The following is a 14116-nucleotide window of genomic DNA, read 5'->3' on the forward strand; positions in this document are numbered from 1 at the left end:
GACAGAACAGTATAATCTAGTTTGTGCAATTCTACACACACACACACACACACACACACACACACACACACACACACACAGTTTCTTCAGCTCAAGCAGGACTCTTAAATTGAAAGTATCTAGTAGTTCTGGTAGTTTGCTGCTGCTGGCTTCACATCTTCACCCAGAGAACCCAGAACCACTCAATGCGCTGACAAAAAGTGATGTGAGCACACTGAGCAGAGTTGTCTCCATAAAATTCAGAAGAAAGAAAAAAAACCTTTAGACCAGTTCAGTTTGCTGGGGAAGATGCTTACTTTGGATCTTTGATAGGGAATATACACACGTTGAGTTGGTAGTTCACTGGGAAAAAAATGAAAAAGGTCACCATTTACCATTCCAAACCTTTAACCATCTGTTCTTTTGCGTACGGAACACAACAGAAAATATTCTGTAAAAAACGAGACAGAGGAAAGAAATGCATACAGGTTTGGAACAAATTGTGAGAAAATTATAAGGGAATTTTCATTTTTGGGTGAACTATCCCTGTCATGGAAATACTCAATAAGAATACAACCTAGTAAATCTGACTTCTTCAACACGGAAAATTCAAACAACTTCCAGTTGTTAATATAATAAAATAATTTAGGCCACTACAGTACCTCGAGGTAATTTCCTGAATACTTACTATACAATACAATATTTGTATGGGCTTAATGGGCGTCCCATTAAGAAGCTACTATCACTACCTCAATCACACATGAGCACACACATCTTTAGCATCCATACACTCTCACCGTCCTTCTCAGGTGTATACGCTGGTCCGACACAGTATCATTAATACTAACTCAGAGATTTACAGCCTCACCCCGAGGGCTTCTCTATAGTCTCCCAACACTATCACTGTCTCTGCGGTGGTCTTTTGAGCGTAGGAACATTAGTACTTCTATTCATCAGCTGTGTCTTACCCGTGTAAGACTGGAGAAACTGGAAGATAGGGCTACTCTCTGAGAAAACAAAGGAAATTAACATTTGAACTCTCTTGCTATATTACCATCCCCATTCGAGACACAATCACACTTGAGTGGATCACCTCCCAATTTACACATCATTCCCTTCACCCATCCCTACCTGAATTCACCCAAACATCTATATGGTTTAATATGAACAAATATCACACAGTATTATACATGTTTGGTATCATTTGAAATGTCTCAGTGCGACTGGTACAAAAGTCTCATTCCCACCGAAGTAAACCAAAAAGGTGTTTAGAGATATCTGGTTAACAGCTTAGGGTGTGCCCCCATGTAAATCAACCTCTGTCCCCAGTAAGTCTGGGATGGTGATTAATGCACATTCCCACTGTGAACTCATGTTTAAATTTGAAAAGAGGTTTCTGCCTTGGTCTGAGTATTTAGGGAGATGCTGAAGACGGCTCGTGGCGATTTGTAGCTCAGATCAGCCGGTGATGTAGCCTGACGTCGTCATACTCAGATTCTAATCAGAATGTGAGTCTGATACTGCTCCATTGGGCTGTGATTATGGGGCATGAAGTTTCATAAACAAAGTTCAGGAGAAGCACGTTCAAATAATCAGTCCAATCAACTTGTCATCAAACAATTACCATGTCTACCCTATCAGCATGAGAGGAAGCGTATATTTATTCACTCTGTCAACTCACCTAACATTCCAGTTTTCAGAATCCCTCCACTCACTCTCGGCTTGTTCTTCCACAGCCAGGAATACGGGGGGAGTACTCTGGGTTCGGGCCGAATACCGAGCCCGGAGCCTCTCCTCGGACAGCACACCAAATATGCATTTATTCTATCTGACTTATTTGTAAGTGTGAACTCTTGAAATCTCAATTCTCCAGCGGCAGTCATCTTTGTTGTAAACGAATTCAACCCAAGCGCTCTTTGGTGACGTTGATGATTACATTACTGTTGATCATCTGTCCATCATAGTATAAAGCCAGCCCCAACAATTTGATTGGTCCAGACCGAACTTCCCGACCTAAAAATGTTGTGGGCGGGGCTAAGTTCGGCTGGCATCCAAGTTACTGGTGATGCTGAGAGTGGCCAAAACTCTCAGCATCATGTATTTTCTGATGTCAGGTTTGCATCTTTTCTCTTTATTCTAGAGCATTTGATGTTTTGTATTTATTATCTTTGAACTGATTATGAAATTGGCATGATACATTTACCTGGCATAATAAATTGTTACATTTGATTTATTCCGACTGACTCTGAAATTATTTTCCCAAGTAGATTAAACGGATTTGTATGTTACCGCAAGTTTTGCGTCAGATTAGTGACGACTGATATTTGGTACTGATTCATCTGTACTTGGTTTGCAAAGACAAGAAGTGAATTTCCGTTTAGGGCAGCAAATGCTGCTTGACCAATCTAAATTTGGGTGTGTCTTACCAATGTTTTAATTTAATGTTACTTTAGATAAGTGTACGTGGGAAACCATGGCATGGCCAATCCAAAGCTATTATAAGAAAAGTAATGTTGGTCAGCTTATATCTGTAATAGTGGCCATTCCTCTACTGAAGTAAACGTTAAGTTAAATTAAAGTGTATGCAATTCCATGGGGGCTATACCAAAGTATCTTTGATTGTGTAAACGTGAATGTGACCTTTGTTTGGTGACAAAAACTGATGGGCTTGTGAACGTGAGACCCACGTTAAACAGAAGGCATGAGGACCTCATAGTTTCCTAATTTGGAACGGGTAAAATATACTTAAAGAGTTAAAAAGAATAATCAAACATTCGCTCACTTTTAATGATGCTCAGATATCATTAAAAACTTTTTCATTTATGGAGTCAGATGAAATAACGAGGTAATACATATGAAAATAATACATATTATTTTGCGTAAAAGGAAAGACAGTAACGCGCAAAGACCTTCACCCGTCTTAGCGGAAAACCCCCATTTGGACCGTACAACGGGCTTACACCTGACACGACTCACAAGTTGCTCTTTGCAGGAATGTTTTATTCACGGCCGGGAGATCACTGGTCACAACAACCAAGTGTGTCTCCCTGAACAGAAAGATACATTAACATGTAAATCTTACAGTTGAGTAAAAACGTCTCGGTTACTAATGTAACCCTCGTTCCCTGAAGGAGGGAACGGGAGACGTAACGTCGACGTGACGACCAATCTACTTTGAGAGTATTAAAACGAGCCAGTACATATTGGCATGTGATAATTGCATCAGCTGCTAGGGCTGGGTACCGAGTTCGATACTTTTTAGGTACCGACCGAATTGCCTCGATACTATCGAGTATCGAAAAATGACTTGTTGTTCGGTACAAGATTTCGATACCTAAGGGGTTAACTCATCAACTGTCAGTGCTCAAACAAATACATATGAAATGCACAACGACACACCTTAAGTCGCTCACGCACATACACGCAAACTCTACACACGAGACGCGCGGAACTCTCCGCGCACATACTCATATGAGACGTGTGTGCGCACACAAACTTTCCACGCACACACACCTACCTTGTTGATCACTCTGACAGTGTTTATATTGCAATAATGACCTACTGAATGTACACTACCATTCAAAAATGTGTTGGTCAGTCAGAATATTTTTTCAGTAAGGATGCATTGAAGTGATCAAAAATGACCTTAAATTGGACCTTGTAACATGTGTAACGTTACAAAAGATTTCTGTTTCAAATAAATGCTGTTCTTTTGAAATTTCTATTCATCAAAGAATCATGAAAAAATGTATCATAGTTTCCAAAAATATTAAGCAGCAAACTGTTTTCATATTTCTGAAGGATCATGTGACACTGAAGTAATGATTTTGAAAATTCAGCTTTGACATCACAGGAAAAAATTACATTTTGAAATCTATTCAAATAAGATTTTAAATTGTAATAATATTTCACACTGTTACAAGTTTTACTGTATTTTTGATCAAACAAATTCAGCTTTGGTGAGCATGAGCTCTTTATAAAAAAAAATGTCTTCCTTTGTGCACTGTATAAGGAGCATGAGTCAATCAACTGAAAAAATAAAACCAAAGTTTTTCTGAGGTAATGTGTTATGTAATCTTGTTAAAATGGATTTCATAAAAGTGGTATCAAAAAAGTATCGTTAGGAACCGGTATCGAAACTGAGGTATCGAAATTGGCACCGGATCGAAAGATTTTAAACAATACCCAGCCCTATCAGCTGCTCTGCTTGCAGCGCGAGCATATAACGAGCAGCAGGTGCGTCGCATATTGTTTTACGCTGAGGGATGGTCAGCAACCGTGGCGACGGGACGTTATGTCTCCCATTCCCTCCTTCAGAGAACGAGGGTTACATTAGTAACCGATACGTTCCCTTTTAGTCTCTCACGTTCGATGTAACGTCGACGTGACAACGTAATTGGGATCCCATGGAAAACGCCACGGTTGCTGCCACATCCAGCGCCCTACGCAAGACTCTCAGACCCCCAACTGGCTGGGGCGGAAGGCCTGCATAGAGGGAGTTTAACTGCTGTTCCATTATACCCCACACAGTGGAACCCTTGGCTAACACTGGGAAAGCGTGCCTTTCCAGGGGAGAAGGACACTGCGGAAGCCACATCCTGCCCGAAGGGAGGTACCATGTGGAGAATACACATATGGACTGGACAGTTAGGAGCAGTGCAACATATGGAATGTCACTGGGGTGGCTCTAGCCTGAGAAGGGGGAGGCTACACCAGACAGTGACGGCAGAGCGAACTCTGCCAAGGGAAAGAGACGTGGAAGAATACGCATATGGGATCGCCGCAGGGATCACCACATTCAGCACAAGTTACACAAGCATACGAGCACTAGGCCTGGCGCCGGACGCTCTGCAACGTCTGACTGCCAAAGGGGTGCGGAGGAACTCTACAGGGTTCGCCGAGTGGGGAACTCGACTGGAGCCAAAAAGTTGAGGCCCCGTCCACAGACCTGAAGCTGCATGCCCGTTGTATGTGGCCCCCCAGCAGAGGCATCCGTGGAGACCACAGAATGCCTGGACACTTGTTCTAGGGCAGGGTTCACCAATCTCGGTCCTGGAGGGCCGCTGTCCTGCAGAGTTTAAACTCTTTTACTAAACTCTGCAGGACAGCGGCCCTCCAGGACTGAGATTGGTGAACCCTGTTCTAGGGGAACACCTGCCCGCAGGAACGAAAGTCCGACCACAAGCTGAGAGTTTGGCAACAGTGCGGGGTCACTTGGACCCGGCATGTGCCGCTCTGCCACGCCCATCTCGGGACTCGATCGTGGAGCCAGTGTTGGACTCCAACTCCATACTGAGAAAAGAGATCCTCTGCCCGGGGATGAGTTTGCTCTTTTTCCCAGTTGACCCGAAGCCCTAGGTGGCTGAAGTGACTGAGCACCATGTCCCTGTGTTAGCACAACTGCTCTCTCGACTGGGCCAGAATGAACCAGTTGTCGAGATAGTTGAGAATGTGAACACCACGCTCGCACATGGGAGCAATGGCCGCCTCCGCGACTTTCTTGAAGACACGGGGCGAAAGGGCCAGCCTGAAGGGTAAGACTTTGTACTGATATGCCTGTCCCTTGAATGCAAATCGAAGAAACGGTCTGTGTCAAGGGAGAATCGAGACATGAAGTACGCGTCCTTCAGGTCGACTGCTGCAAACCAATCTTGGGGATGGATGCATTTGAAAATGCGTTTCTGTGCAAGCATCTTGAACGGCAGCCAGAGAAAGGACCGCTTCAGGACACGCAGGTCCAAGATAGGCTTGTTTTAATACTCTCGAAGTAGATTGGTCTCTCAAGGCGATCCCAATTACGTCGTCACGTCGATGTTATGTCGAATGTGAGCGACTGAAAGGGAATCAATGTCACTCAAGTCTTCTTCACTGTGATTTGTTCTGGTGATTAGTTTGTTATGATCTAATCATATGACTGGTAGTTCTACTGTGTTAAGCACTTTTTGGGTAAGTCTACATGGTCTCTGACCTGAGCATCCTTAGTGTGCATTTTTTTTTTTTTTTTTTTACATTTTATGTTGAATATTCATTTTTAACCACTTCTGAGGCCATTACATAAAATATTTATATCACAATCCCTTTAACATTTAAGGCATGTAACACTTCCTTTATTCTTATACAAGGCACTATCATTCATTAGATACACTAAGGACTTAATCTTTTTTTTAAGTTAAAAAACATACAAAACTTAGAAACCAAAACCTGCACAGACGAAAACAAATAGTAAAATCAATTGTCCTCTATCCTTATTAGTAGGTTTTTAATTTCCCCAGAATCAATTCCTTACGGTGTCAAAAAAGAGCTACAGTACAGTAAATCATTTGCAGTGTCTACAGACAACATCTTGCATTTAAAGTTTTACTCAGTAAATCTCAGTATATCTATATGTATTTATGATATCTGTGAGGGAAATACAGTAAATTATACACAAAATATATCAAGTTAGCAATCACATTGAATAGAGTAACAAACTAATTTTCACTATCAATGTACAGTGCTGATGTTAATGTACCAGGGAAAATAGCTTTTCAGCTACACAGGACTTAAACATCTTCTCCACCTTAAATGTAATTTGCACCTAAAGACAGATTTTGGGCCATCTGCCTTGTCTATCCCAAACGTAAAGTTTGTCTATGTTTGTACGGTAATGTTGTATGCAACAGGTCCTTTAAAAGTGAAGCCCAGGTAAAATGTGACATTCTCATTGTTATGGGGTACTGAGGATGACTTGAGAGCTGGGATATGAAATTTCATTCCTTTGGGACCCTCTAGAAAAACCTTCTCATCCTCCGTCCAGCCTGTGACACATCTCAGCAATTTAGAGATTTCTGGCATTTTCCATACCTCTCCACTAAACCATTTCAGGCGTTTTTCTGAAACAGACAGTAGTTTTGTGATTGTTTCAACCTTGCTCTTGTGGACAAACTTTTCAAATCCAGTTCCATTGCTCAGGAAGAAATGAGTGTAGATCCTCTTTTTCCTTGGAGGGATGTCCTTCAGTTTCTTGTCGTAGTTTTTCTGGAGATGTTCAACAGCAGAGAGAACAGTTTCATACTTGTGTTCTTTCTCCACTTCTGTGTCATGCTCTTCTGGCCAGAAAAGTAAGACAAGCAAGAAAAGAGCACTTGGCAAGCATCTCAGTTTCTCTTTAGGAAATTGGTGACTCAGTCTTTGCAGATCCTGAAATGCAGCCAGCTTAGAAGACTGAGTTGAGAGGCAACTTAAAGCAAAGTGGGATGCAATGTACTTGACAAGGTCTGCTGGTAGCATTTGCGCCCTCATAGGATTGCTTGGATAAAGTGAAATAATGTGCTCCAGAACGCTCACAGGGTTGCTATCTTTCTGGTTTGTTAGGAGGGAAAAAATTGTTGTGATGTTTCCGCCACCATAATAATAAATCAACATGCGTTTCATGAGAGGACTTAAGTACCCTTGGTTTTGATCTGTAATAAGAGAAGCACCACTGAAGTATTTGCCATAAGCAAAAGACTTATTCACCAGCCAGTGCATGGGATACTTTATGGTCCTCTCAACAGTGTCAGATGTCTTCTCCTCATCAGTGTTCAGGTCAGTCTGGAAGTAACTCAAGTCTTCCGAAATCCATTCCAGTGCTTCCAGCATTATTTTTTGGAGGTTTTTCAGCTTCCAATGAAAATGTGCCCATGGTTCTTCTATCTCAACAGGAATGTAATCTGTAAGGAGGTATTTAATTAATTCTGAAGAATTTCTTCTTGAGAACACATGAAGAGTGCGCATTAGATTCAGCAATGCACATCCTACCTCTACTACTCCAAAAAAGCCAGCATTGTTCATGGTGTCATTGTCCTCAACTGCTGCATTCTTGCATTCCTGGAAACATTCAATGGCTTTTAGTGCCGTTTCCAAAGCATCTACTGTGTTTTCAGGTGTTTTTTCATCCTGCTCCATGGCTTTACATTTTGCTGTGAACCACTGCCTGTACACCTGACCTCTGGTATCAAGAATGTAGGAATTCTTTGGCCTTTTCTCTACTGCAGTTCTTGCCCACTTTTCTGCTTCTTCAAATCTGTCATGTTTGTAATGGAGTCGAGCCAGTTGCTGAGCAAAAAATGCATCCTCATTAAAACGCTTGTAAGCCTCTTTTAGAAGCTCAATGGCTTTATCTGGACACTCTTTCTCTCTTACATGCTCAATTAGGGGAGAGAAAAAGCTGTCAAATTTATCACCTTTGCTGATCCTGTGGCGTGTCATGAACAGATCTCGCAAGAACTTCATGTACTGATCTTTACCAAACCTGTGCTCAAACAGCACATCATTGTTGAGAAGATCCAAAGCAAGATCACTTTGTTGTTGTTTGTCACCCAGAAATTGGAGGATTTCCTTTGCAACCAGTGGATGAATGATTCTGACGGAGTTAATGTAGGTGTTTTCATCCCTCAAGTGTATCAAGACCAATTTAGCTTGCTCACTTAGAGAAGTCTCAAAGGCATGTCGTCGAAACCTATCCACACAGATGGACAGTGCCAGGAGAGCTTCGCAATGTGACTGAGAGATGAATGAGTTCTGCACATAAGTGTTGAGCAATGCCACATACAGAACAAGCTTAGTAACCACAGACTTGTGGTCAATGTCTTGCAGTAAATGCTTGACAAACTTCTTCACATATTCAGCAATTTTGTGGCTCTCGAATTCTTCACTCATCAGGACAAATGTTAGAATGAATTCTGGCTTGAACTGCTTTTCAAGACTTTGTCGTTTTTTGGAAAACTGCTTTTTTTCAGTCTCTGAAAGTTTATGAGTAATAGAAACATTCTGTTGAGGTGATTCCTTGCACATCTTCTCTGGATTGTGCGATCGCCTACAACTTAGCAGAATGAAGCAGAGAGTTCCACGTGCTATTTTCTTGGTATTGACAGCCACTTCCAATTCATTCTTTACATCTTCTAAATACTCTTGATCACTGTCTTCAAACAGCAGGAGAACAGGGAGGCATTTTTGGGGATCTTTTTCTTCGTGTTCCCGAAGCCAAACTGCATCTTCTGAAACAACCGATACTGAGTATGAAGGTTTTACAACGGCACACCTTAGATCCCTTCGGTTATTCCATAGTACCTGCCTTGCCACTGTACTGCCACCACTGCCAGGATGATGGTATATGTTGATGCAGCTGATGGGTGCCCGATCCAAACTCCAAAAAAGACAGTCTTTCACCATATTGTTGACTTCATTGTAAGCATCTCTTTGAATAACCTCCCCAATGATTTTTCTATCCGCAAGCCAGAGATTCATCCAAGTTACTTTTCCTCCATGGTAAAACTGCTGCTCAATCTTTTCAGATTCCATGACATCGGGACTAGTTTCTTCACAGTGGTTTAGACTCAGAATCTCCAATGAACATCTTGTTTCCTCCTCTCGAGTATCAAGGAAACACTCCCCTTTGGCATAGATTGGTAATCGTTTGGTGACCCGTGTAGTAGTAGGCTGGACCTGTTGTAGGGTTGCATTTACCTGACTTATTGTCATCCCAACAACACTTGAACTGTTTACTGTTTCCATGTCACAGGATCCTAAAGCAAACCTCTGCCAGTCCTTGAAATTCTCCTCTGATTCAGCAAGGCAGATAATGTCTTCATGTCCTTCCATGTCAGTAAAGAACTCATAGAACGTGTTTAGGAATGGTGTGTCAACAGGGGAAGTAAGAAGGAAGATCACTTGAAAGGTTCCTTTTGGCAAGACATCTTTGCAGATCAGTGACACACAATCTTTTAGAAGGGTTCTTTTTGTTTTGACCCAGGTCTTCTCATCACAGGGAGGCTCATTGCCTTTATAATCGTTTCGGCCATTGCAAAATATCCAGCTGGTTTGATCAAACAGACGCAGATGACTCTCGAAGTCTCGGATGCTCAAGCCGCTGGGAATTTTGTAGTTCTGCATGAAATGGCGGTTCACTACATGGTGCTTATTGTATTCATGGCATAACCCAGACACATTGGAATCTGGATCAAAGTCAAACACACAGAAGATCTTCATGTTCAGCAAAAAATCAATGTGTTGCAGATCCTTCTCCTGAAATCGATTGGTGACAAGTATGTGCCATTTTTCCTTGTCCATCATTTTATTTCCATCTGTTATGAGTATTTTGAGCTTTTTTCCCAGGTTCTGGCACAGTTTTGGTGCTGTGAAATTCTCAGTTTTCTCTGCCTCTTCTCTCTGAGCATCCCTAAAACTTTTCTGTTCGTAGAACTCATTCAGGTCAGCCACTGGTTCTGTTTTAGAACCTACTCTCCGATAAGCGGTTTTCTTCTCTAAGTGAACTTTGTTTGCCTTCTCATTAAAATTTGGCAGGCTAACAGAGAACACCTTATTCTTCACTATGCTCACTGCTGGCTTAATATCAACCTCCACAACAAAGTGTTCCACGTTGCTGTTTGAACCAATTACTTTAACAAACTGAGGTTCACCAATACATCGTCGTACAAGTTCGCTATCAGAGCTAGAGAAACTCCTCTCAATGTAATCTAATGAATCATAGTATACATCTTTTTCCTTGACAGGAACACCAATGATTTCACCATGTACATAACCAGTGTCACCTCTACTGTCCATGACACCAAAATGTATTGTGCCATTTGTACGAACATTCATACAACCAGTAGCAAACTTCAGCACTTCGTTTCCAAACTTGGCCTGTAGTCTTTGGCGGTCCAGTGTTGCAGCAGTGGCAAATGACTTGTACTCATGACATGGACTAATAAAATCCCTAACCCCTGATTCTGGTAAGAGTACACTGTTCTTAACATATGTAAAATCAGCACCTTTCATTTCAAAAGGTCGTGGTTTGGAATCCCTCTTTGTTGTTGCCACAAGTACAGAATCTTCTTCCCTGTTATTCTCTTCATTGACATTGGCTCTTGTGTCAATACTTTTAATTGCACTTGCTCCATGGTCATTTTTTCCAGAAGACTCTTTGTGTAAATTATCATGTTGTCGTTGGGCTTTTTGTGAATTAATTACTAACTCATCTCTTTTTTTGATTATCAAAAGCGCAGGCCCGGATTTCATTCCAGTCTCTTTTTTCAGATATTCTTCTGATAGTTCACGTAGGATCCGACCATCTACTTCCTCTTCATGAAGTTTTTCGATGTATGTTTCTTTAATTCCTATTGATCTTAACCAGTTGCTCACCATAGACTCAGTCCATGTCTCCAGTGGAGGATCCTCTGGCTTTTCTGCAAACCAAAAAATAGCTCAAGGTGAGATATTTTACTTTAAAACAATGACTGGTAAGTGTTATAAAACAACATTATACTTACCCATTGTTTAATGTCTTCTAATGATCATTCCCAGTGCAAAAACAGACACCTTTACATTGCAGACCTTGAAGAACAGAAATGAGATATAATAAAGCAGAGACATTTTAAAGCCAACAACAATACATTTATCTGTATTTTATCTGGCAACAACTGGGATGTATTTCAGATTAATTTCATCATTAAATTAATGCACAACAAGGGGTGTAAACATAGAAAGGTGCATCCATTTAATTATCTGTTAATTGCTAATGCTTCAAATTCACATCTGCATGAACAAAGCACATGCTATAGATTTAAATATAGGCATAACCTAGATAATGAAAAAGATGCATTGGGATTGGCATTTAAAGACATTCTCTATTGGAGTTAGACAACACATGTCAGGACCTACTCATTGTCATAATCATACTCTAGATCTAATATTTTCACATGGAATAAATGTTGATGTCGTTGAAATTCTGCAGCAGAGCAATGACATTTTAGATCATTATAATTATCGTGTATACTTCATTCAGCCAAGGCTGCAAAGTCGACTCTGTGTTACAAATATGTGAGACCTACCACTTCTGCCACTAAAGATTGCTTTATTAATAATTTTCCTGATCAGTATCTTTATCTCAGGATCACAGATAGCTTAGAAGAACTCGATATTGTGACAGAAATTTTTAACTCTCTCTTTTCCAGCACTTTAGACACAATTGCTCCTTTGCGCTTAAAATAGTCCACCGCTGTGGTACAACGAGCACACTCAGGCCCTTAAGAGAGCAGCCAGAAAACAAAACTACAGGTATTTCGCATTTCATGGAAAGAGAGCGTGATTGCATACAGATAGGCCTTAAAAGCTGCTAGATCTGCTTATTTTTCAACCCTATTAGAAGAAAATAAACAAAAGGTATTTATTTGAAACAGTGGCTAAACTAACGAAAAATAAAGCTTCAAGCCCAGATGTTTCCAAGCAGAACAGCAGTAATGACTTTATGAACTTCTTCACTTACAAGATTGATAATATAAGGGAGAAAATTATAACTATGCAACCGTCTACTACAGTATCACATCAGGCAGTGCATTGTAGTCTCCTTGAGGAAAAATTCGATTCATTCATTGCTATAGGAGAGGAAGAATTTTCTATACTCGTTAAAACATCTAAATCGACAACATGTATGTCAGTTAGACACTATACCGAATTAGCTATTGAAAGAGATGCTTCCAGAGGTCATAGATCCTCTTCTTAATATCATTAATTCATCTTTGTCATTAGGATACGTACCAAGAACTGTTAAGCTGGCTATGATTAAACCGCTTTTTAAAAAAACGCAACTTGATCCTACAGAATTAGTCAATTACAGGCCGATCTCGAATCTACCTTTTCTGTCAAAGATACTAGAAAAGGCAGTATCTTCACAACTATGTTCCTTTTTAGAAAGAAATGATATTTGCGAGGATTTTCAGTCAGGATTTAGACCGTACCATAGTACTAAGACTGCTCTCATTAGAGTAACAAATGATTTGCTCTTATCATCCGATCATGGTTGTATCTCTCTATTAGTTTTACTCAATCTAATGCGGAACAATTAGTTCATGTGTTCATGACATCGAGGCTAGATTATTGTAATTCTATTATGGGTGGTTGCCCTGCACAGTTAATAAATAAACTGCAGGTGGTCCAAAACGCAGCAGCTCGAGTTCTTACCAGAACCAGGAAGTATGACCATATTAGCCCGGTTCTGTCAACACTGCATTGGCTCCCTATTAAACATTGTATACATTTTAAAATATTGCTGATTACTTACAAAGCACTAAATGGTTTAGCTCCGCAGTACTTGAGCGAGCTCTTAACGCATTATAGTCCTTCACGTCTATTGCGATCTCAAAATTCCAGCCAGTTAATAATACCTAGAATATCAAAAGGTACTCAAACCTGCCTCGTCTTCGTCGCTCGGAGAGCGAGGCCGGTGGCAGCACGCAGCTCATCAAAGAGCCCTGGGTCAGTCCTGCCCTTGTGCATGTTCTTGAGCATCTGTGCCTGATAGACCTACTGGATGGCCAGGGAATGCAAAGAAGCGGCTGCCTGCCCTGCAGCTCTATCGGAATTTGCGACGAGAGTCGGCTTTGGAGGGGTGCTTAAAAACCAATCGTCCAGCCGCGAGCACTCAGGACAGCTCTGGAGGACATCCGCGGGTTGCGGCATGCTAGAGGGGGGTGTGGAGCATGGAATAGTCGGTGCTTTATTCCACATCATCACCCTCAGGTCACCCTGTCCACCAGCCAAAGTACCACCTCTTGAGAATGTGGATGAGGGACTCTCCCATCCACAAATTCTGCCTTAGTGTGATCTACGCCCAAACATGCAAGGCAGCGATTGTGCCTATCAAACTCGGAAACAGTCCGACCGCAACCAGAAGTGCACAGGTCGAGATATCTTTAAAAAGATGTGCAACGCGCAAGCTCTTTTGTGAGAGGAAAAAACTCTGCAGAGTGTTGAAGCGACCAGGGAGAAACACACACTGGCAGATCACTGCACAGATCAGCAGGCAATGTGCACTCGCTGGAAATCACTGTCAAACCAACACCTGGAGAGAAGCTCGTCTCGAAGAGTGAAGAGAATGAAGATCTCAGAATAGCTTGTGGAGTGAAGAATTATCTTCGCTCTGAAGTGAAAACATACCTTATATACCCAGGAGGTGGGGCAGAGTTACGCTATGCAAATTCCGCAGACCCATGGTATTTCCTTGCCATTGGCTCGTTTTGTAATAATCAAAGGTGAGAGGGTTTCTAAGTGAAACCCCATTCGTCGTCACGACGTAACTCATAGTGACCACGAAAGGAAACTGGTTTACTCCACACAT

General features: G+C 41.4%; 1 protein-coding gene across 2 annotated transcripts in view; it reads right to left on the bottom strand.

Annotated features, from left to right (window-relative positions):
- Positions 1–5992: 5992 nt before the first annotated feature.
- Positions 5993–14116, bottom strand: part of LOC311079425 (sterile alpha motif domain-containing protein 9-like) — a 28676-nt gene continuing 20552 nt past the window's right edge. For both annotated transcript variants that reach the window (XM_084108821.1, XM_084108822.1), the window contains 2 exons: positions 11271–11334; positions 5993–11186 (listed from right to left, as the gene is read on the bottom strand). In XM_084108821.1, coding sequence (XP_083964947.1) covers positions 6610–11186; positions 11271–11274 — 4581 coding nt within the window. In that variant the 5' untranslated portion in view covers positions 11275–11334 and the 3' untranslated portion in view covers positions 5993–6609. The remainder of the gene's footprint in view (positions 11187–11270; positions 11335–14116) is intronic.

The sequence above is a fragment of the Abramis brama genome (genome assembly GCF_963993115.1).
Source record: "Abramis brama genome assembly, chromosome: 1".
Classification (NCBI taxonomy): Eukaryota; Metazoa; Chordata; class Actinopteri; order Cypriniformes; family Leuciscidae; genus Abramis; species Abramis brama.